A 24,179-nucleotide genomic window follows, 5' to 3' on the forward strand; every position below is an offset into this window, starting at 1 on the left:
TTTTATTAACTTCTAATCAACTCTTTTGTGTATTTTAATTTACTTTTTTATCAAATGGATCCTATTAATAATTTTATTAACATTCAGAAAAATTATATCTTTCATTTTAACAACGAAAATTTTAATAATTATCAGTTTCAAAACTAAATTAAGTAAAAAGTAAAAATAAGTAAAAGATAAGCAAAATATAATTTATTTTGGGAAATATAATATTAAAAAGTGAAAATATTGTCTTTTAGGTAGTAAAAATGGAAAATTAGAATTCATCTAGTGAAAAAATAATCAAACGTTAAAAAATGTGTTAGAAAAAAATTGAAAAACAACAATGACAATTCACAATCTCACTTTTTTTTTTTGCAGGCGAATCTCCTAACCACTTCATTTACTGTTTTTTTCTAATTAATTCAGCAGCATTTATTACAAAGTATAAACCATAACTTACCTATTTTAAATTGTTTTATTACATCTTCATTTTTCAGTCTTCTTGACTACTTCATTAATTGTATTTACTATAATAATTTGACATCATTTATTTTTTGTATTAACCATAATAATTTCACAAATTTGAATGAAATTGTTTCATTCGTAATAAAAATTCAAACCGGCCAGCTTCTTAACTACTTCTATTGTATACTCTGTAATAAATGAATTCAGATTATTTGGAAAAGACAATAAATTAAACGGTTTAAATTAGTTAAAAGAAATAAATATGTAAGAAATCACTTAAAATTAGGTAAGTAATGTTTTGTACTTCAGCTTTAATATAATATAATAGATCAACAATCTATTTGTCTAAGTATAAGAATTGCTATATGTAATTGACAAACAATATTGAATTTAGTTTCTCATCATTACTTATACATAGTATACTATATATATTTATATTGTTTCCATTTCAACAACAATCATAAGTATGTATTCCATATATAATCTTTTATAATTTATATCCGCACAAATGTGCACAACAATGTTAATTAATGTTATTATAAACATTTAACTATAATAAATTTTAAATTTTATTAGAATAGTTTTTTACGACTTTTATTAGAATAATTTATTAATACAAAATTGCACATTGACTTTATTATTGTTTAACCAATATATTACTAATAAAATTTGTATAAACAATACTAAAAAAACTTTTCTGACTATTTAACTTGCCCTTCATGTTCTTAAACCACAAGTCCACAACTCTTATATCAGATTCTGGACGGGAACAATCGCAATGGCAAACACAAAAACCTTAATTAATAAATATGGTCGTCAATACTTTACTTTGTCACCACGGCATTGATTTACAAAAGCATTTAGATAAATAAATATCCTCAGTAAACCACTCTTTACTGCAATTGCTCTTAAACTCAAGAGAGGCTTGGCAAACTAGAACTATATGGGAAACACTATCATCGTCACACGGCTAGTCTCACCGGTCTTGCGATGGTTCTTTACGCGGTGCAGGCTTGACAAAGGAGAACTCCTTAGAATGATTTTCACCGTCACGGCTAGTCTCACCAGTCTTGGTCTCTAGTTTATCTTGCTGAACCTTCACCGCAAGCTCAATACCTTGAGCCGTTGGCATGGCTGGAGACATTGGCGGAGTCAAAGCTTCGTTGTCTGTGTCGAGATCCGATGTTTCAGGGTCAAGTCCTTCGTATCTCATCGAATGCCCTGTGGTTTTGTAGCGCTGCAATGACCTTATGGACAGAGAAGACCTAACCGTTGATGCCGTAGGGCTCACGCTTCCGTCTCCACCTAGCCTCTTGGTGGTGGTGCTAGCTTTCCCGCCTTTCTTCTTCTTCACGGCCATTCTCCATTTCTTGAGCGCCTTTGATGTTTGTTCGTCGAATACAGATTTCTTCATCCGTGAACCCATCTAAATGACACATACTTTTAAGTTCAAAGTTCTAAAATAGAAATGCTATATTTTAATGCTATGACCAAAGGGAAGTTACCTGAGTAACGAGTGCGTAAAGAGGGAGTGTGATGTAGCTGCAAAGGCATAAGACTCCAAGACTGCAAGAAAACAAAAGAATCAAGATCCGTGTGTTTGTTGCGATCACAAGACACTGAGTTTAGTTAGATTCTTACGCTATGGCTACTTTTACAAGGGCAATCTTGAAGTCAGGATGGTAGCAAGAGTTTTTCCCAAAGGAATACTGATGGATAAACAGAAGGATTAGTCATTCTTGTTACAAACAAAGGAAGTCATTAAAGAAAGGGAAGAAAAGTCTTCAAGTTGTTGTTACCCATATCCAGAAGAAGTATGTGATCTGAAACGCGTTCTGCAAAAGATAAAAAAAAAAAAAAAAGACATTCAGAGAGAATGGTGATGGTTGTGTTGCGTCTTTATACACAGTTTCTAAAACGTACCTGAAACAAGGCGAAATGGATGAGATGGAGAATCAACTGGGGACGACGGAACCAGAAGTACTCATCGTTGCCTTGTACAAGTGGCATTCCTTGAACCACTGCGTGTTTATCCGTGATCCCAAGAGCCATCCTTGTCATGATGGCTTGAAGCTTTGTCCCTACAGCTAAGATTATCTGGAAAAAAAAAAACACAAAGTTTTATCAAAAAACCTGTGTAATCAAGAAGTTTTCTATTTTAATTAAGAAAAATATCTTACGATAACCGGCAGCGCAGATCCTATGTACAAGATCTTGAAGCCTGAAACGCCAATCAAAGAGATTAAAAACACAGTCCACTCAGTGATGTATCATACACTCAAGAGTCTGACCTTCAACATTTAGGAGTAGGAAAAGGACAAAAGATGCCCACAGGACAGGGCTGCGACAAGAGGCAACCGTGTTAGTGTTGCAAGAAGGTAAACATAATCTACTTAGCTCAAAGTGTTGTAAGAGAAGTTACCTGACTCCGACGACCAACTTGAAATCATCCTCCAAGGATCTTTTAATATACTTCTGGAAGTTGAACTGACTCCCTGGAGCAAGATGAACCTGCACAAACCAACAACATAAAACTCAGCAAGAAACATTACAAAATATCTGACTAAAGAAGCCTAAACTGGAGGAGACTCACAGCTATGAATCCATTTCTCAATGTCAAGTAGTCTGTTCTTCCGACAGATCTGAAAAATTGTCTGAAAAAACATTCCTGAAAACGCATTGAAGTTGCAGAAAGTGAGAATTTTGACCAAGAAGAGTTTCCAACTTAACATTATCTATATAAGCTGAGTAAGAAGAACAAGGTCGATAGTTTTCTTACTACATAGAAGAAGAATGGAATCCTAGTCCAGAAGCTAGTGTGCTCTCTCACGAAAGACGTTTCGTGTGTGAGCCTAAATCTAGAAGTATCTGCAAACACACACACACTTCAAAGTCACGACCAGAACTCAGGCAAGAGAGCTTCAAAAGCCAAACCAAACATACCTGTAGAAAACTCGTAGTGATGGGATGATGTCTCTTTCTCCCAGTGTTTCCATCCTCGAATCTGAAAATACACACATTCTATGAGCAAAACCAAATATTGATAGAAAAATAAACTGAGATGCCAAAGTATAATTACCTTTAACCTCCCAAGCATCATGGTCAAGAAGCTGTAAACAACGTGAAAAATAGCTAAGAAGAATATGAGTATATGCAACTGATGAAGCGCCTCGCTGGATATAAGCTGTTCATAACCCTGGCACCATCATTAAAAACAGAACAAGATATTCTCAGCTACACGCCATTGTTTCATTTTCACAGCCTCTTGAACAACAGTAAAATAACTCTCACCTCTTTGCACTTTGTGGAAGATGTTTCTGATAGGAACCTGTGCTCAAACCACAAGAGCTTCCTATGGCCTTGTCCTTTATCATCTTCCTCCTTTTCAAGGGGAGCAGGAGCAGGGCATGGGAGCATGGTGTGAGCAACATGAGAAGGGATACAAATCTTCAAAATGTAGCTTGATCCGAATGTAAGAAGCAATGAGATGAATCCAAGCACCATCAGCTCTGCATGAATCAAGAAATGGAGGTGAGATTCAGATTAAACCTAACCAAGAAAATATCTAAAACAATCAAAAGAAATAACTGTAAAAAAAAAAAAAACAAAAATTAAAAAAATATTGAGGTTTTCACCTGATTTGATCTTCTCCAAGGCATCGAGAAGAGCTTTCTTTTGACGGTCCCATAGAACCTGAATCAAGAACAAAAGTTGGCTTCAAATACAAAGATATTAAATCGAAACACTATAAAGCCTTATTAATTCACATAAATCGAAAGAAAAAGAATCTGACCGTTCCAACTTTGTGAATCAGCTTTTCAAGAACAACAGAGACAACGATGAAGAAGGTGCAGACACCAGCGACAGCCCAAGTGGGCGTCTGGTTAAGCTCTCTCTGCACCACACTCTTCTCATCCGACGCCGTAACAACCACCACCACCGTGGAAGCAAAGAACCACCAGAGACAGAGACAGATCATCCTCCCAAGCAAAGAGCCGTTGATTCCCAACATAACTAACAGTTCTGTCTTTCTCCCGACCAAACTGTGTTAGTTGTTGTACCTGCTTCGCTACTTAAACAAAACAAGAAGCTGACAAAGAGTGATGATGACTTGATGAGCTGTGTCTTCGAGTTCACATTTGCCGTTTTGTAGTTTCACGCGGTTGAATGAAGTCTAGAACTTTGTTATTTTTTTTTTGGAAAACCCAAATCAATGGAGGACGCCAGAAACGAAATCTGTGACTGGAGATTACAGATCTCCGCAAGTTTTGTGTAATTTGTCAGAGAGAGAGAGAGAGAGTAGGAAAGGAAGATGATAGCTTTCTTTAAATATCATTTATGGGTTTTAGGCAGAGGAAGGAAGACGACAGGAGACAGTCAGTGAGTTTTAAAGCGCGTGGAGTTTTTTTTTTTCTTTTTTCTTTTTGAAAGCAGTGAAACATGGCTTTGATTGATCAACCCTGATTGATTTACTCGTTTTGTTTTCTTTTAAATTCTCTGTTGACCCGACTGATATAAATGGGATTATTCGTGAAATAACCTAAAAACCACCCAGAATTAGATTTTTAGAGAAAGGATAGAGTGAAATATGAAGAAAAAAGAAGAGAGAAAAAAATAATTTTGGTTATTTGGTGAATTCGGATTTTTTTTTTGAGTAAATGTGTACAATTTACTGTATAGATTATGGGGATTGGAAGAAAATACTCAAATATCTAATTAAATTTGATATATTGTATTCTTTATATTTTGGATTATCAGAATGTTGGGGTGAAACACATAATTTGTCTAAACTTAAAATTTTAACACGTAGTATTGTTTATTGTTTGTTTTAGTTTCTATCGACCTTTTAACACTTAATGATTGTTCTCAATTACTGAAAATAGTTTCTGAACCTATAGATTAACCAGAATACACAAGTTATTTGGAAGATATCAAATTCTGAGAAATAGCTTTAATCACTCAGTGTTTATTTATGTACCAAAAACACATAATACAAAGACGGACAGCCTGGTATGCATTGCTCGGAAGCAATCGTCTTTTATTGTTTACATGAACTTAGAGTTACCAAGTTAGTTCGCAAAGTTTTAGTTAAGTAAGTATATTGATGACAAAAAAAAATTCTGAAAATCGAAGGAAATAACAATCAGTTTTTCTAGGGGGTGAACCAACCAATAGTATTTTGTTATTTCATATTCTATATCTTTTAAAAAAATAAACAAAATAATAAGTATTTGTTAAATTATATTATATTTTTAAAATAATAAAAAATAGTAGCAATTACAAAAAAAAACAATTTAAAAAAAAATATTTTTAATGCCGTAAGCGAAGCACTAAACCCTAAAAGCTAGACCTTAAGCCCTAAAAATTAAACCCTAAATACTAAATCATAAACTTTTGGGTAAACCATAAACTCTGGATAAATCTTAAATCCTAAACTATAAACACTAAATCTTAAAAACACTAAACCATTAATCTTAAATTCTAAACCTTTGTATACACCATAGGGTTTATGGTTTATCCAAGGGTTTAGTGTTTAGGATTTAGGGTTTAGTGTTTTGCTGACGTATTTTTTTGCCACTATTACTATTTTTTATTTTACTTTCTTATTTTAAAAACATAATATAACTTGCAATTTTTTATTATTTTGTTCTTTTTTAATATATTGAATATGAAATAATAAAATACTATTGGTTCGTGAACGTAAGAAAAACTCAATAGCATTTTCATACTAGAATATTTAATTAAATTTAGTAACATTAGATTCTCAAAATATTTCTTGGATAGTAAGGATATTTTAGAGCCACATCCGTAATTTTCTCATAGCAAGTTGATAATGTTAAAGTTTAGGTTATAGTTAATGTTAAAGTTTAGGTTATAGTTAAGAAAAGAAACAATGGTTAACTATCTTCATAGTTGACCAATCATAAGAAAGAAGGAAATACAGATCTTTAGCTCTCTTTTTTTGTTTTCTATGCTTTGGCTTTCTAGTCTATTTCACATTCTATCTAGAAACACAAATCTTTGCTTTTTGGATTTTATTTATTTCTTAAATAAAACCTAAAAAGGCTCTTTCTTAATTAGCGTTCCCCACTTCCCCTACTCGGTCTGAACCTGATTTACAAATTATTTTTATTCATATTGTATATTTTCAAAGCACAAATGACTTTTTTTTTTTGAACTTTTACGTAACCGTTGTGCATCTAGAAAAATTATTTTATGATGTAGTACACTTTCATGTTGGCTTTTCCGGTGGATGTCTAGATATAATCCAAAAAAAAGGGGCATCAATTTATTTATTATGACAATGTTGCTTTTGTCGTTCTTCACCTAACCGAATAAAGCATTGCATGTTGATAATCACATTATAGAAATAGATATAAATCCAATTATTAGATACATGTTGATAATCACTTTCGCATAATCGCATCAAGCTCTCTCTAGACCATTTTTTCTCATCCTCCGCCATAACCACCAGGTCCACCGTCCACCGTATCCCCTCCGCTGAGCAAAACCCACCAGAGACAGATACATATCATCCCACCGAAGCAAAGAACCCTTGATTCCCAACATAACTCACCGTTTGTTTTCTTCCACACCAAACTGTTTGGTTGTACCTGCTTTGCTACTTGAACACAAAACAAGTAATTTGTAGAAGTTGACAAAGAGTGAAGATGATAAGCTGTTTTGGATCCACATTTGCGGTTTTGTTGCTTCACATGGTTGAAAAAAATCTACAACTTGTTACCTAATTCGGAAACACAGGTCAATAAAGGATGCAAAAACGAAATTTGTATCCGAATATTATAGACACCAACAGATCCATAAAAACTTCCAACGGAAAGCAGTAACTACCAAGTAATGGCCGAGGTCCATAATCCCCATATCACTTAATTTCTCTGCAGAAGACGTCGCACAGCTAAATCCATCTCATCTTTAGAGACACACCTCGAAAAGATAGGAATCAACCTCCAAGAAATAAAATCCTCCACTCGATCACTCCCGGCTTCAACAGATCTTCTGAAGCAATGCTTGGCATGACCAGATTAACTGTTTTCGTCGCAAAAGAAACATGGACTGTGAAAGTTTCCGTCATCTACACAATAGCTTCCTACAACGCAATCCTTGGTAAGCCAAGTCATTCCTTTGACTTATCACCAGAAGTCATTCCTTTGACTTATCACCAGTGTATCAAATTCCCCAGTTACGATATTCAGATACAAACCCTTCCTGGTAATCAAAGGGCAGCAAGAAACCTTATGGCCGCCAAGGTAAAACTTGGAAAGACAGCCTCCCTCGTCAACACAGAAGCGAAGCCAATCCAAAAGATCGATCTCGTTGAAGGAGGAAGTTATCAAGGTCTGCATCTATAAAGATGATCCAAGCATAACAATCAGAATCAATGTTTATCTCGCCTGACGTGGTGAAGGACAAAATCATATATTTCCTTAATGATAAAATCTCAATTTTTGTGTGGTCCACGGCCGACATGAAGGGAATCGATCCTTTCATCACGACCCAGAAACTCAACGTATACCCAACAATCAAGCCTACAAGGAGGAAGATAAGGAAGTTGGGTCCGAAACGGTCAAAAGTGGTCGACGATGAAGTTGAAAGATTACTCAGCGAGGGATGAATAACAGAAGTAAAATATTTTAAATGACTGGCTAACCAAGTTATTGTCAAGAAGAAGAACGAAAAATGGCGGGTATGCGTTAATTTCACCAATCTAAACAGAGCTTGTCCAAAAGAAAGCTTTCCCCTTCTGCATATCCACTGTTCGACCGAACTACCACTACATCACCATATCCCTCACATAGTTGGTCAATTCCTAAGTTCGAGACAACAATACTTCCTGCTCATAATGACTGATTATTTCACAAAATAGGTGGTGGCAAAGCTTTTGTCCAATTTGCTGACAAAGAGATGTAAATCTTTGTTAAGAAATATATCATATGTCGACACGGCTCCCCACAATGGCTCGCAGTTCACATCAAACAATTTAAGAGGATTCTACGGGAATTTGCTTCAACACTTCCACGCCGAGGTGTCCGCAAGGAAAGGAACAAGCCGAGGCGATGAACAAGATCATCATCAATGGAATCAAAAAATGACTCGGCCTCAAGAAAGATCATTGGGCAGACGAGTTATATTGAGTCCTTCGGTTGCACAGGACGACGCCGAGAGGTGTAACCAACAAAATACCTTTCTCATTAGCTTACGAAGTCAAATCTATGGCTCATGCAGAAGTCAATGTAACCAGTCTCCGCCGGGCAAAAATACCTCAGCTTGGTAAACTTAACAAGGAAATGATGCTTGACGCCTTAGACGAAATCGAAGAAGGCCGAGACCAAGAAATTAATCCTCTCAATTCAAAACTACCAGCACCTTGCCGAGAGCTATTACAACATGAAAGTTCGAGCAAGCCCCTTGGAACTTAACGACCTCGTCTTGAGAAAAGAGAGCAGGTGTTTATCAGCTCGAGACATTGTTTGGAGAACTCGTGCCGAGGACATTGAACTCCATGATCCTCAAGCGTTCCTACAACCGAAAGCATTTTTACTCGTTAAAAAAATAACTATGAATGGCTTGATCTTATTTTGGGGTATGCAGGCAGTCTTAACAAATTCAGCCGCAACAAAATAAACATATACACATACACAAAAAATAATTAAGGAAAAATCGTTTGCCGAGTGAATAACAGCCACGACTGTCACATTCACTTATTCTAATCAGGTCCAAATTACACGGGTACGTCATTTAACCAGATTAAACCGAGCTTCGGAGATCATTGATTCCCGCCGAGAAGAATCGTTATGCCCACTAAGAGACAGTCTCACCAGTTACTTTCACCTCTCCAACTTTCCACAGCACAAGCGTCTCGCCGAGTGAATGGCAGTTAACCTTGCCACAAGAAACTTTGAACGTCATGCGGAGCGAATGATAGTCATACTCGTCTTGATTAGCCCAGAGTACTTCGCTGAGTGCATGGCGACGTCCTGCCATATTCACTCCAGAGCATATCTATAAGGCAAAAGCTCCTGGCCAAGCTCTTCATTCCCGGACCTACTCGCACAAATTCATTGAGATGGACTTTTTTTTTCCCACAAGTGAATTGGGAGGTTTACTGTTGGAGATATCTTCTAATCTATTAAAAAAAAGAGTACAAATTTGAAATAGCCCTGAATTTTTCTAAAAATTACAATCTCATGCCACTGGTTTTAAAATTTATTCTCACATGTAAACACTACAAGCTAGATCATGTATATTATTATTATCTAATATAGGGGGTGATTGGTAGTTGCTGTAGCTGCTGTCCACAACTATATTTATTTCTACCGCACCAAATTCAGAGCAATCAAGCTTTAAATTTTTTTTTGAAACCACAGTTTTTGAAATAACTTATAACTGTACAAGTTCTCTGCAGAGCCAAATATCCAAAACAATTTTTTAGTGTTTTCCATAAAATTCTACAGCAATAAAATTTAAAGCCACATCAATAAAATTTAAAGCCACAACAAAAAAACTATATATTTTTTTTTACAGCAAAAAATTTAAAGCTACGGCCATTACCAATCGGACCCATATTGCATCCCAAGATCTTCCTTGAAAAGCGTTAATCAATTAATGATGCCTTTTGTAATTAGTTTCCATATTTTGCGCAAGGAATTTGAACAATTTCTAAAATTGATTATAGAGATTTTCAAAAGATACAATCATACGATTAACTTTAAAAAATTGAAGGCAGAGGATATCCGAGCTGTATCTAAACTCGCCATATCTACCCTCTTAACCTAGACTCTATCTACCCTTTTAACCTAGACTCTTCACCCATCTATATATATACTGGGTCTAGAATTACCTACTACCTATCCATATTTCACTCTTCATTTACAGAAAACATGGCGAGCGCAAAAAATATGTCTCTTCTAAAGGATGTCAAAGCGTATAAAATCGGGTGGCCAATTCGTGTCAGATTGCCTCATATGTGGAAGCAAAACACCCGTAGTGGTGGAGAAACTCTTGAGTTCATCACTGCAGACGAAACTGTAAGGTAAATATGATTTCATTACATAAATCGTATGAAAAATAAAACTGAATCTTATGCTTCTTTGTTTTTTTTCAAGGGTGTAAAAATTCATGCAAGTAAATATGTTTTCATTATATATATATCGTATGTCATGTAATGCCGAATCTTACTACTTTGTTTTTTTTAGGGTGTAAAAATCCATGCATCATGCAAAAGAACTCAAATGTATATGAGGTACAGCTGGGAACTTACCGGAAGAGGTTCAGTTGGGAACAATATATGGACCTTAGCATCCTGTTCAAATTCATCTTCCTCAACTGGGTCATAGAAATCTTCATAGATCAAAAAGAAGAAGGGATATCAGATTTTATTGTTGCATACTAAACACATATGTAAATGGTTTTCACTTTGGAAATTCAAGCAAGTAGTGCTAACAGAGCAATTCAAGTAGTGGTAATAAAGCAATAAAACTCACAAGGAAGGCAATAGTTGAACTTCCTAACACAAAATTTAATATTTACTTTATAGTGTATCTCAAAATTAATACTAAGTAACTTAACTCAAAATCTCTTTATAGCAACTGAACTCTATCAGCCATCTGACACATTTTCTTACCTCTGTTACAGTTTCATATCAAACATTTGAAAGATTTCATCCTCAGCTTCATTGATCGATGGGTTTGCTATCTTATCAGAAGGAGGAAACGCTTATTCAATTTGTACATATATTAGAATTAGAATATCAGACAGAGATATGAGACAAGACACATATATGATTAGTGACATCAACTGTGGGGACATGGACAACCTTGAATACCTTTTGAGCTGTAAATATTATTTAAACAAGTTAAAAAAATCTCAGAACAAGAAAGAAGCAAAAGAAAACTGAGAGACACATATTATATTCTTCCTTTCTCTGTCTCCCCTTTAATCCATATTGCTTCAATACTTCTGTTTGCTATTCTTCTCACGATTTATCTCTCTGTTTATCAATCTGACCCAAATCTTAAGAATGTCTCTTCAATAAATCGGATGCTATCTCTCTATATAACAGAACTATGAGATGGTTTTGATACTAATACTTCATGTCTGAAAAACATTTAAGACATTTGAAATCAACCTTATTATAAAACAAGTACTAACCTTTGTATGACGATTCCGATTAACTAGATTCTATGTTTGGAGTTTTTATTTCATATGCCAATACCTGATCTTTTTTTTTTTGCTAAAATTCAACTAATAACGTTATACGAAAGAGTTCAACCTGATCTTTAACATGATAATCCATTCATCCTCTAAATTTCACATCCCCTGCTTTCTTCTTAGATTGAATGTTTTGATCAACCAATTAGTCTCCGATCTACAACAATCTCTCATATTTAATAAAGAAACAAATACTAAATCAATAAAACTGAGAAATTAAATCACAAAAGATAAAGGAAAAAATATGGAAACTCTAACATAGAGGTTGTTGGTTTCCATTGAATTTGCATATGAATTTTAGAAGTTGGAGGTTAGTTGAGCCACACAAAAATATAGTTAAGTCTTGGTTTTCTTCTTCTCCGTGGAGTTTGCTCTTTGGTAAAACCGATGGGGAAGCAAAGAGACGAAGGGAGAAATAATCTAAACTTTGATTCACCGATACAAATACATTAAACTCAAAAGGAAAAGGTTATGTATGTTTATTTTCTTCTTTTTCCCGGATTAATCTGTTTAGTACCAAATTTAGGCTTAGTCTTTTTATATTATCTAGAGCTTGGCCCATTTGTTTGAATTATACATTATTAACCACTTTTGATTAGCACAAATATGTACTAAGAACTAAAAATGTAAAATACGAATGATGTAAATAATAAATTAATATCACGTTGGATGAAAAAAAAATTAATATCACATTGTTATGAAAACAAAATTTATTTGCAAATTTGTTTCTTAATAAATATTTGATATAGTTTTTATTTAAATGAAATCTAACAATACAAATATTTACATATAAACTACTAGAATACATAAAACTACTATAGATTTCTGCTATAAAATTGTGTTGGTTTTAAAAACATACTAAACAAATATTTTCAGTTGGTAAGTGTATAAAGTATATACATTCGATAATATAAAAAAAGTTCAAAAAATTTAAAAATGAAATAAAACACCCGCGCGCCCGCGCGAGTTAGAAACTAGTATTATATTCTTTTACAAGGTCCATTGAATAATAAAGCTCTGTCCAAAAGCTCGTCGCTTAAGGGATCAATCCAAAGGATTTGATCCGTTAAACTCGGTCAAACACTAGGTCTATCGTACTAGATCAAGTCTGCTTTAAGGCAAAGAGGGAATGAAACGAGTATAAAAGAGGGTAGGAGAGATTAAGAAAGACATCCAAACTTCACTACAAAGATTGATGGCTAGAACTTTTAATTAGCTTTAATCTTGTTGACTTATACTTTTTTGGCGCACTTTCGTTGAGGGATGTCTCCTTTCTCTCTTCTTTGCACACAAATGTAATCTTTCTTTCATTTTGATCACTAAAAAGCTTTTAAAATAGTTTTTTTTTTTGAAAAAAGCTTTTAAAATAGTTGACAGTCGGGTTTTGTTCTTCTCTTTAGAGTCGACCAAATTCAGATTCAACATTAACCTATTATAAAAGATAAAAGTAGACTAAGAAAAGAGAAGTTGTGTGTCCATTAATTTAGAGTAACCTATTATTCGATTTATGTGCTTCATTCTTTTTGAGTTCACATTTTATCTAGAAACATAAATCTTGCTTTTAGGTTTCTTTATCTATTTTCTTCGTAAAGAAAATCTAAAGCGTTCTCCTCCTCGGTCTGAACTAAATATTACCAATGATTTTTCTTGAGAAAATTACAAAGGAATTTTATTCTACTGGTGTATTCAGTTCAAATCATAAGTGATTATTTTGCAACTACAAAGATGATTCTATAGGGTTGTACTTTTTTTTCTAAAATGGGGTTGTACTTCTTTGATATGAGCCAAAAAAGTATACATTTTTAAAAAATCGACCTGATAGTAGGCACTGGAACAGAGGTTTCCGACTAACCAGAAAGAAAAGATGATCTTAGATTACATGGAAGAGGAAAGCTTAAACCAAAAGAATAGACATTAATTTTATTCTTATGATATCAAAAAAATATAATTCAAGAACGGCAATGTTGTTTTTGTCGTTCTTCACCTAACAAAATAGAACATTGCAAGTTGATAATCACTTTCGCATTCAATAGTAGGATATGATATAAATCTGATTACTGGATACATAAAAAGTAATGCTCGAATGAAAACTAGATAATTATAACATAAATGGCTATGGGTCCAGCAAAAAAAAAGAGGCTATGGTTTGTTTTCCTCCATTTGCAAAATCGATTACTAGTAAATGTTGGGATTCTTTCATGCACACATTTGAAATAGGATTTTCTATGTGTTTTTTAAAAAATATATTGTTTTACTTAAACTTTATCGGTGACATGAGTTAGAATTGATTCATTTCGAATTAGGAGCATAACTAATAAATGTTATTAGTTATGAATTACTTTTAATTTTTTAATTTAATGTTTGAATTATAATGTGTTATGATTGAGTTACAATTTTGAGTTAGCCCTTTAGTAAATTGGATAATTCAAATCATAAAAAAAAAATCATGCATTAGAAATTGAGTTAGTATTTGTTTTGCATTTTGTTAGTTAAGTTACAGTTACTTTGGATTTTTAATCATTTTAATTTTTTTAATATTGTACACCACTATTTCTTCACGTCACTTTTCATTTGTTAAAAAATCATTTTATTTTTTTTATAGTTACTAACTACTTAATATTTTCTGATATTTTTTAATTTTTTTTTAATTTTTGAAATTTTATAAACTTTAAGTATTTTTCACTATTAATTAACTAGATCATTTTAAAAAAGAAAGAAAAAATTGACACGTAATTATTTTTATTGGAAAATAAACAGTGTCAATCACTTATTGATATGACGAGTAAATCGACTAAAAGTTTGTTTAGATAGAAATGTCATTTTTTAACACAATAAAAATGTCACTATAATTTGTTAAAATGTTAGTTAAATAATTTTAAGATTTAAAGTGTTAGTAATTATCACTTTGAATATTTTTTTATGCGATTTTTCTTTTACAAAAATACAACCTAGTGTTTTCTGTATTCCTAAGCTAAATAGCAATTTTCCCCCACCCCTACCAGATGTTAGAAACGAGTAATGACAGATCAAAGAAAAAAAGGATTTCTGTTTCGATATTGAAATGGTCGCATTTGTCTAAAATTTTAGTTGTAAAAGCATTAAAAGTGATGCTGACTGATTTGACTATTATGATTTAGGAGCATATTTTTTATATATATTGCTGCCGTTTTGGTAGTCATAAATGCACCGTTCAGATATACTCTATGTCGTAGTGGATTATTCAGAATTTTCTAATTGCCGCAAATGAAACGAAATCGCATAAAAATTGTTGAAGATTAACACAGCTGATATCAAATTGCTTCCGGTTTTTCAATAAAGATAAACTTGTTATATGCCATATGGCCAAAGACGAATTCAGAATTCTCCAGAGGAGAGGGAGGGTTTGTCGTTAGATCACATTCCTAAAGCATTGAAAGTAGTTTAAGACGTATTAAAAGTACTTTGTTTCTTCCTCATTTTGTTCTTGTGATTTGTAACGGTGATCATGTGATAATGAATGATTTATGCTTTCCATTATGTTGCCCATAACTCATGAGTATTCTACGATAGGCCCAAAAATGACAATGTTCGAGTAGGTAACAGTAGAGCACCAAGCAGCCCAATGTAATTAACATATACTTTTAATGTCAATATGAATTGTCTAAATCATACTCGTTTACCTTCCCTCAAAACACATATAATCAGAACAGATAAACGAGTATGTCACCATCAAAAACAAGGATTTGTTTGTTTATTTATTTTTTTGTCATTTTTTTGCTACAAATATAGAAAAGTGATAAATCAATTGGCTACAGCAATTGTTTGTATTTCCACGTGATATTTTTGCTAAATATATTAAATAGAAAAGTATCTTATATTCTTGTTACAGCTGCGTCCCAATTTCGATGTGTTTCTTTATGTTTCATGTAATAGTTTTATGAACATGGGAGATTCTGGCTGACTCCTCACATGACAAAGTCCATCTGTTTTTTTGTATAATGTGTTTTTAGACTAAGTTTGATTTAATAAACAAATTCGCAATGGAATCCTTCAATTTAGACGAAAGAGATCTTTAGATATGATGGAGTAATAGATGCGGGGCTTGCATTTCAATGATCATTTATTTTTTTTCTATCTCTTAAGATTTTAATATTTTCTTAAGATTTCCGATTTTTTGTTCGGTTTTGTTTTTATCCGTGTATTGATTAATCAATTTCGGCCAAGGCTGAATTAATATAATAAAAATATTTAAAACATTTTTCAAATTAATTAGCCCCAGAATTCACTAAAAATGTTTTTAGACCAAATTTAATTTAATAAACATTAAAAATATAAAAAATACTTTTCATCTTTGAAATTCAATAAGATCTTCGTCAACCCCATCTCGGTTAGCAATTCTAGCGTTGGAGGACTGGGATTAAATTCTAGATTGAAATTGATTTGCGGTGGAGTTACACTGGAAAACATATTTTTCTTTTGTTTCATATTAAGTGTTGTTGTAGAAAAAAAATTTTGTTGCAAAATAAATGTCGTTTTAGCATATTTATGAACTTTATTTTTTCAGTTTATTTTTCTATTGGTTGAAATATGATTAACCGTATGAGTAATGATGTTTTTATATCGGAAATATGCAAAAATAAATGTTTCTTAATCTATGTGTACAAATCTAAAGCGATTTTTAATATGAGACAGAAGTAGTATAATCTAAGACAGAAAAGAGCTAAACTAGGAAAATGGCAAACTAGAGATATTTATTTCATTACTAGGGATTTGTCCGCGCTTCGCACGGAATATTGTTTTATAGTTTTTAAATATGATTTTCTGATGATGTGATTATGTGGTCAATATTTATTTGTGAAGAGTATTTGATGTTTTATTATGTTATGAAGTAGTAGGTAATAAGTTAATATATTATGTGTTTGTCTTTTTAATAATGTGTTGTTGTATATATAATACTACTTGTTAATGGTGAAGTGAGTTTCTGACGTAAAACATATTGAATTTCAATAACTTTGTCTTTAGGCATTTGTAGATTCTAAGATTAACGGTGTCAAAATTTTATTTTAATTTTTCACATTTTTGAACATTACTCTTTTTATGTATTATTTGCACTCTCCTCCATCTTTTGACCTTGAGATATCACCATCTATGTATTATGTTTATCTCTCCAGTGTGCAGTTCTTCTCATCATCATTGGAAAAAGACTCACCTCAGTGCTCATGTTTTTCCTCACCTTCTTCTTCTGTGAGATTATTTGGTATTTGTTATCGATCAGACATATTACTTCTATGTGTCCGGTTGTTTCTTACGGCGTTGTATATTATTTCGGTCAATATTGGTCATCTTTTTCCTTAGGTATTGGCTAAGGTTAGAAACTAAATCTCGTTGGGTTGGGTCAGAGTTTAGTTGTCATTGATGTTGTTTTCCTCGTCGCTGGTTTGCTGTCAAAAGTCTCTGCTCGTCTTGGTTTTCAAGATTTGGTTTTTGGTGATCTGACTTCTATGCTCTCTTTCATAGCTCGAGGATGGCTCCACGGTTTGTTGATTTCATTTTGTTTCTTTTTATCTTTTTGTTCTCTCATCTCGTTGCATCTTTCATCGCTAATCACGTCTCTTGTGGCTCTCCCTTTCACCATATTTGCTACTCCAGGTTTGGATAGTGTTTTTCTTTGTATATGCTTTGTGCGTTTGGAAGGTTGATAATGGTCTCAAGTTTAAGCTTTGGTTTCTTGGTGGTTGGCTTACATTCCCTCACACTCAGGTTGTTTATATTCTTCTCATGCATCATTTGGTGTAGGTGTGCGGAGTTAGTCTTTTGAAATTTTGGTTTCTTCTATTCAGAGTTTTGTGGTTCTTCGCTGGCATGAGCGCCTTGTATGTGCTTGTTTAGTTTGTGAGGTGCTTCTTATCTTTTAGCTGGTGGTTGTGCTTTCGGTGCTTTAGACATGAGTCTTTTTGTTTTGTGGTGACTTTGTTCTTCCGATGATTATTCTTTCTCTGACCCGTTTTTTGTTTTTTTGCGCTGGTGCTTAATCGCGATCCTTTATGTTCCGGAGATTGCTTTGTCTCATATTTTATCTTTTTACCTTTTTCTGACATTTGCTTGTTTTAGGCAAGACATTATATGGTAAGATGAGATCGGCTAGTTTTTTTGTTGATCTTTTTTTAACTCCAAACATTTATTGAGTTAGTGTTACTATAGTATTTTGCTTTTTCTCTCTGATTGTGGAAGTTTTATGTTTAAATTATATATTGCACTCTAATTTCTTCTTATTAGCTTGGTCATTTTATATTTTTAATAGTTAAATAAATATATAATTTGTAAATTAAATAATAGAAAATGGTAAAAAATAATAAAATAACAAAAATTTATGTTATTTTTAGTTGTGAATAAATTAAATATGTAAAATACATTTCTATTATTTTATTTATTTCTTTACTCATCTTGAATTTTAGTGAATAATAAAATATATTATCAAACTTCATACGAGAATGTGTAGTGCGAAAAGTATTAGATAGTTCACGATTAGAAAGTATTTGGCCAAATTGGAATAATCTAAAAAAAGAAAGATCTAAAATGTAAAAAAAATACATGGATGACACGTGTCGCAAAAACCCTCTGCGACTTGTCACAAAAGGGAAAAACCCAACTTTATATATATTGTTTTGTTTGACAATGTTAAAAAAAGACATTTTATTTATTTATGTAAATCATAGTTAAGAAAATTACTCTTAATCATTCGTTATGAAAATTTCAGCTACAACGAATTGGTCTGGCTCTTTAAATAAATGATTTTAGATGATTTGCTAGCTGATTATGACCGCTATGATCTCAGTGCAAATGATTGGTTCGTTTATAATTTTCTGTGCTGCCCAATTTACGTGACGTAGTCCTTTTTATCGTCCAGCCCTATACAAAGAAACACGCATACGCATGTTGCATGTGTCAACTGTCATGTGTACATGGTCTGTATAGCTGTCTGTATTCCTGTATATACAAGTTTGTGAACCAAAAATGTCACTAAAACGTGAACATACAAGTTTGTTGACCAAAATGTCACTAAGTTTTATTTATTTATTTATCCGGCCAAAAAAAATTTATTTATTTATTTTACTTTCTTACTGACATAAGTTTTGTTGTAGTCTGGTTAAAAGATTTTATTTGCATATGCATATAAAATGTTGGCATATACTCTCTCCGTTTCATAATAGATGATGTTTTATAAGATTTTTGTTGTTTCAAAATAGATGATGTTTTAATACTTTTATGTTATTTTTTACTTTATTGAAAACTGTGTAATTAATTAGATGTTGTAGTCATTTAGGTAATTGGTTAAATGATTTTTAAATTATATTTTTAAACCATTTTTTAGAAAAAAAGTAAATTTCTTAATCTTTGTGCACTAAGTAATAACATCGTGTGTATTGTGAACGAACTAAGTAATAACATCGTGTGTATTGTGAACGAATGGAGTAATATATTATCTAGTATTTCTGGCCAACTCTAGAAAGAAAGAAGAAGGGTACGTGACAAAACGGAAACAAAAACAAAAACTCTCTCTACTTGCTCAGACCTTCGCACGCGTGACTCTTCGGCTCCGACGTCCGGCGAGCGCGTGAGCGCGATGACCGGCGTCGGAGGCACCCCTCTTCCCTTGCTCTTGTTTTCCTATTGCTACTCTCCGGCTTCTCTGTCTCTCGGTCGATATATCTCGGATCTGAGGTTGGGTTTCTAGCCGGCATCTTCACTGCTCGCGAGGTGATGTCATCGGCGACGTCTCTGCTTCCATTGGATTCTCGATGAGACTGCAGAGGCGGTGGAGTAGGGGGTGGTCGGCTTTTGGGTCCATGGAACAGATCGGTTTTCATCTCAGATCTTGTCCGAATATTGTTGTCGTTGCTGAGGAGAGGCGGGTTGTTTCTCTTTCTACCGGCGATGCGTGTGTTCTGTGGCGTTTCTGGTGGAGGAAACATCCTTCAACGGCGATTGGTTCTTTGATCTCTTCGGTGTCGGGGTGGTCAAGCTCCTCTCTTTATGTTGTTAGGTGAGTCTTCGTGGGTCGTTGATCCAATGGCGAAGGCGAGTCTGGAGGTTCGGTTCGCAGGCGAGTCTGGAGGTTCGGTTCGCAGGAGGATATGGCTCTGGATCTCTGTCAAGGCTCGTGTGGTTAGATAGGCAGTGGCTCCGGCGGTCGTTCATGGCCGGTTGGTAGGCTGTTTCTCAAGCTACATCACCTCGTTTCTCTACTCTCACGGCTTCCTTGCAAGTTCGTTCGACTGGAGCGACTTCCCGTTCGGATTCTGCCTCCTTGGTTGGTTTCATAGTCCCTCTGCCGGCGACACCGGTTAGGGGTTTCACGGCTTAGGTTTGGGTCTTCAGTTCTCGAAGTCCACAAGTGTCGAGCCAGTTCTCGGGAGTCATTGACTGGCTCGGTGTCAACACTTGGTCATCGTTCACTTCCCGGTGTGGTGTTCATGACTTTCTTTGCAGGTTATGGAGGAGTTCTTGTTTGGTGGTGGCAGCAAAATCGGCTCGCTTTCTTGCAGGATCGATAGTAGTGGCAGTAGTGAGCGCTTGCTCTGTTCGGGATTCGGTTTCGAGCGCTGTGTACACACCCGGCTTTGGTGGTTGCAAGGCCTCTAGTGGTAAGTACCTGAAACCCTCCCCTATTGAACGTCTAGGGCTTCGTGGACATTGACGGTTATGAGCTTTGTGGAGTTCATCGAGAACCAGCTACTCCGGAGACGACACGGGAAATCCAGGCATCCGAGGCAACGAGGAGAACCTCACATTCCCGTGGGTTTCGTCAAAGGTAGAGAACGGTAATCGATTCCGAAGAATTTCGAAAAATGGGCTAGCGGAATGTGCCAGGTTTAGTGGGCGGGCAAAGTTAGTTTGTAATAGTTTAACTTTGGAGCTTTTGTTCAAAGCAGGTTTGTAACCGGATATGAATCCCAATTTTTCGGGTTGAATAAAATTTTAATTTTCAAAAAAAAAAAAAAACTCTAGAAAGAAGAAAAATATTGTCGCCTGTTGTCAGTGTCTTGTCACCATAAAGACGGCTTAGAGCAACCACATCCCTGGGTCATTTATGCAAGTCCTAAGATTTTTTTTATTAATATTTGTAGGTTAGGACTTTCTTGTGGGACTTTTATGAAATTTGTGATTATTGGTAGGACTTTAGGTTGGTCCTTAGGTTAATTATTTTATTTTAAATAAGCAGAATTATAAAATATAAGAAAAATCATATAAGTAGTTTAAAATTGGATAACTAATAAGAAAAACAAATTTATTTATTTAATAGAAAATTAGAAACATTTTATTACATTCCATTTATTAAAAAAAAGACTTACCTAAAAGCAAACACACATTTTATTCATTTAAAAGAATTAAAATATTACATATTATTATTTTGAAAATGTCCGAATTTATCTCATATATGTTCAATCAAATCCTTTTTTAATTGTTGATGGGTAAGTGAATCCCGAACTTCTTTCCGACGACCAATTGCATTCCCTGCCTTTGTAGGCCTTTTTACGGTAAACGTAAACTCTTCATCTTGAAATTCCTCAATAGTGTCTGAATCTCGTTCATCTTCAACAATCATATTATGGAGTATGATACATGCCTTCATAATATTTCCTATTTTTTCTTTGTCCCATAACTTAGAAGGATTTTTGACAACTGCAAATCTTGCTTGTAGGACTCCGAAGGCACGCTCAACATCTTTTCGAACTGATTCTTGGTATGTAGCAAACAATGACTGCTTTTCGGTTTGTGGTAGTCGGATTGACTGAATAAAAGTCGCCCATTTCGGATATATACCATCTGTTAGGTAATATGCGAGATGGTACTCCGTTCCGTTGACATAATAGTTAACTTGTGGGGCGACCCCGTTAATAATGTCATCAAAAACAGGTGATCGATCAAGAATATTAAGATCGTTCATAGTACCTGGAGCTCCAAAAAAAGCGTGCCAAATCCAGAGGTCTTTTGAAGCAACAGCCTCCAACACAATTGTTGGTTTTCCGGTTCCCCGTGAATACATTCTTTTCCAAGCGGTGGGACAATTCTTCCACTCCCAATGCATACAGTCGATGCTTCCAATCATTCTCGGGAATCCACGGTCATCTCCAGTATGTAGTAGTCTTTCCAGATCCTCCGGTGTGGGATGTCGTAGGTATTCATCGTCAAACAAGGTGATAATTCCGGCGGTAAAATTGTGAAAACTTTTTCTAGCCGTTGTTTCAGCAAGACGGATATATTCGTCTTGCTGATCGGCCGCACCACCGTATGCCAATTGGCGAATAGCTGCAGTACATTTTTGCAGAGGTGAGAGACTTGTCCGTCCGGTTGCATCTTCTGTTAGTCGAAAATACGATATTTCTGTAGAGAGACGATGCACAATACCCATGAACAAAGATTTGTTCATTCTAAACCGGCGCCGGAATAAATGGGTTGAATATGTTGGATTCTCGGAAAAATAATCAATCCAAAGCCTTCTATGCCCTTCTTCTCGGTCTCTCTCTATAAAAATTCTTTTTTTTTCTCTCTTTTGGTTCTGGAAAAGGATCATTAAATCCGAAAAACTCAGCAGCCATTGAATCAAATTCATCATCATCACTCTCATTGTGGTAATGATAATGCGAAGATGAAGCAATTCCAATGTTTTAAAAGATGAGAAGAAATTGTCAAAGAGAGGAGAAGTTGTGAAAATTTTTGTGTAACAATGTCTTATATTTATAGAAGTGTGTCTACCTTGTGATACTAGTCTTTGTACGACAAGTGAGGAGATGTATTTTGGAAAGTTTTTCACGAGAAGTATATCTTGTGAATGTGTCTTCTAAAATTATTAGCATCTTGTGAAGTGTATTTTGGATATATGGTCACGAGAAGTGTATCTTGTGATACTAGTCTTTTACGCTGTCGTGTTAGTAGCCTCTTGTCTTGTTATGTAAAATTATTAACATCTCGTGGTTGTTACAAAATATTACACAAGTCATTAAAAAATATTGCACAAGTCATTACAAGTCTCCATAATTCATTAAACAACATAACATTTCCGAGAGAGATAAGACCATATCCTAGTCTCCAAAATCATTAAACTGCATTACATATCCTAATACAAAGATCGCGAATCACTTAAAACAGATCACCACACCTAAGAAAACTAACACAGTGATCAGTAGGCCAACAAATAGTTCAAAGCCAATGAGGTAACTTGATCTCTTCTTTCCTAACTCATAGACAAGGTTCTCAAGCCTAACCAATTTTTGCTCAGTTTCAAAGTCACTAAACAAGGTTAGATTGTCTACCTTTTCATTGAGTTGAAGTACATGTCTATCCCTTGCCCTCATCTCCTCCATCATGGCGACATCCCACCACTTCCATACATGGCATTCTCCATCGTCAGCTTGGTCACAAGTGAAGTAAAGTCTTCCTCTATCGTTAAGAGTCTTCAAAGTTGCTAGTTTTGGAGCGCCACCACAGTAGCAGGTCTGCGGAAATCCGAACTCAACTTCGGGTTGAGGTGGGTATTGAGGCGGCTCTTGGTCCCGACGGATGAGCTCTTCTTGGTCCCGACGGATGAGCTCTTCTGTAGAGCTGTATCCATAGTCTGATGAATCCCCACAATAAACCTCTGCAAGAGATGGCTGGCTGTAGCTATATCGTCCCATTTCCTGAAATAAACACACCAAATTTTAATTAAAACAGAAACTTTGATTCATGGTAAAACAGAAATAAACACAACAAATTTTAATTAAAACAGAAACATAGCAAACACAGAAACAGAAACACATAAGAATTTAAATAAAAACAGCAACTTTCATTCATTAGATAGAAGGATACATCGTACTCACATAGAAAACAGAGACATTTAGACTTATTTCTAGCAAAGAAACATGGAAACAGTTGATTCAAAGAAACAAAGAAACATGGGAACTTAGATCTTAACAAGCTAATCTTTAGAAATACAGCGCCAATAGCTTATTCTTGACAACTTCTTCAGCCTCAGTAAGTGGTTGATTCTTGGCTAGAAGTGTGTCAAGAATCGCAAGATTTGTTAGTATCTCCTTCATCAAGAGATCATCCTTCTTCATCTCCCAAACGGTCTGACACTCCTCCATAGACCTCACTGGCGCGGTATTCTTCCTTTTAGCTTTCGCCACCTTGATACCTTCAGGATGGACCTCAGGATCACCTACGGGGCAGCTTAAAGCTTGGGAGCATGTCTCTTTTTGCTTTGAATTCCCACTAGGCTTAGGAGTGTTAAGGCTGAGCCATTTCTGCTCATACCTCAACACACACCAAGCATGGTCAAGCGTGAATTTTGTCTTCTGATCGGCGAAGTAGATGTCTTTGGCGAGCTTGAGAAGATCATTGTCTTTCTGACCATAACTCATCTGTCTCTCAGCTGCCGCGTATGCAGCACATAATTTGTTCGTGTAGTCATTGATTTTGTGCCACCTCTGCTTACAATGGAGATGCTCTCGTGATTCACCACTCGCTTTAGCATGGGGACT

General features: G+C 34.7%; 2 protein-coding genes and 2 long non-coding RNA genes across 5 annotated transcripts; 1 reads left to right on the forward strand and 3 right to left on the reverse strand.

Moving 5' to 3' along the window:
- Positions 1 to 1,226: 1,226 nt before the first annotated feature.
- LOC106401872 (MLO-like protein 8) lies at positions 1,227 to 4,793 on the reverse strand. Its single transcript, XM_013842483.3, has 15 exons — positions 4,241 to 4,793; positions 4,083 to 4,140; positions 3,739 to 3,956; positions 3,527 to 3,643; positions 3,391 to 3,451; positions 3,227 to 3,315; positions 3,041 to 3,115; positions 2,870 to 2,958; positions 2,739 to 2,788; positions 2,628 to 2,668; positions 2,371 to 2,544; positions 2,247 to 2,282; positions 2,089 to 2,156; positions 1,953 to 2,013; positions 1,227 to 1,873 (listed from the first exon to the last, which is right to left on the reverse strand). Exons 1-15 carry the CDS (start codon positions 4,457 to 4,459, stop codon positions 1,424 to 1,426), a joined length of 1,806 nt encoding a protein of 601 aa, XP_013697937.1. The 5' UTR covers positions 4,460 to 4,793; the 3' UTR covers positions 1,227 to 1,423.
- Positions 4,794 to 10,113: 5,320 nt separating this feature from the next.
- LOC106400504 lies at positions 10,114 to 12,645 on the reverse strand. Of its 2 annotated transcripts, none has more exons than XR_001280311.3 (4): positions 11,935 to 12,645; positions 11,090 to 11,833; positions 10,727 to 10,806; positions 10,114 to 10,491 (listed from the first exon to the last, which is right to left on the reverse strand). It is a non-coding gene; the product is annotated as an uncharacterized LOC106400504 (long non-coding RNA). The 2 variants fall into 2 exon arrangements; XR_001280310.3 differs by having other exon boundaries at positions 10,114 to 10,479; positions 11,935 to 12,641.
- Positions 10,386 to 11,040, forward strand: LOC125593210. Its single transcript, XR_007329162.1, has 2 exons — positions 10,386 to 10,498; positions 10,662 to 11,040. It is a non-coding gene; the product is annotated as an uncharacterized LOC125593210 (long non-coding RNA).
- A 10,976-nt stretch (positions 12,646 to 23,621) lies between the features above and the next one.
- Positions 23,622 to 24,059, reverse strand: LOC106398759 (glutathione S-transferase T3-like). The gene has a single exon (XM_013839267.2). The coding sequence runs from the start codon at positions 24,057 to 24,059 to the stop codon at positions 23,622 to 23,624; it is 438 nt and encodes a 145-aa protein (XP_013694721.2).
- Positions 24,060 to 24,179: the final 120 nt, after the last annotated feature.

This window comes from Brassica napus, chromosome C9 (genome assembly GCF_020379485.1).
Source record: "Brassica napus cultivar Da-Ae chromosome C9, Da-Ae, whole genome shotgun sequence".
NCBI classification, from domain to species: domain Eukaryota; kingdom Viridiplantae; phylum Streptophyta; class Magnoliopsida; order Brassicales; family Brassicaceae; genus Brassica; species Brassica napus.

Coding starts and splice junctions, on each gene's coding strand:
- LOC106398759 (XM_013839267.2), bottom strand. CDS start 24,059: ATGAGTTATGGTCAGAAAGACAATGATCTTCTCAAGCTCGCCAAAGAC.
- LOC106401872 (XM_013842483.3), bottom strand. CDS start 4,459: ATGTTGGGAATCAACGGCTCTTTGCTTGGGAGGATGATCTGTCTCTGT. Junction 4,141..4,240: donor TGATTCACAAAGTTGGAACG/GTCAGATTCTTT, acceptor TTCTTGATTCAG/GTTCTATGGGACCGTCAAAA. Junction 1,874..1,952: donor TTTACGCACTCGTTACTCAG/GTAACTTCCCTT, acceptor TGTGTCATTTAG/ATGGGTTCACGGATGAAGAA.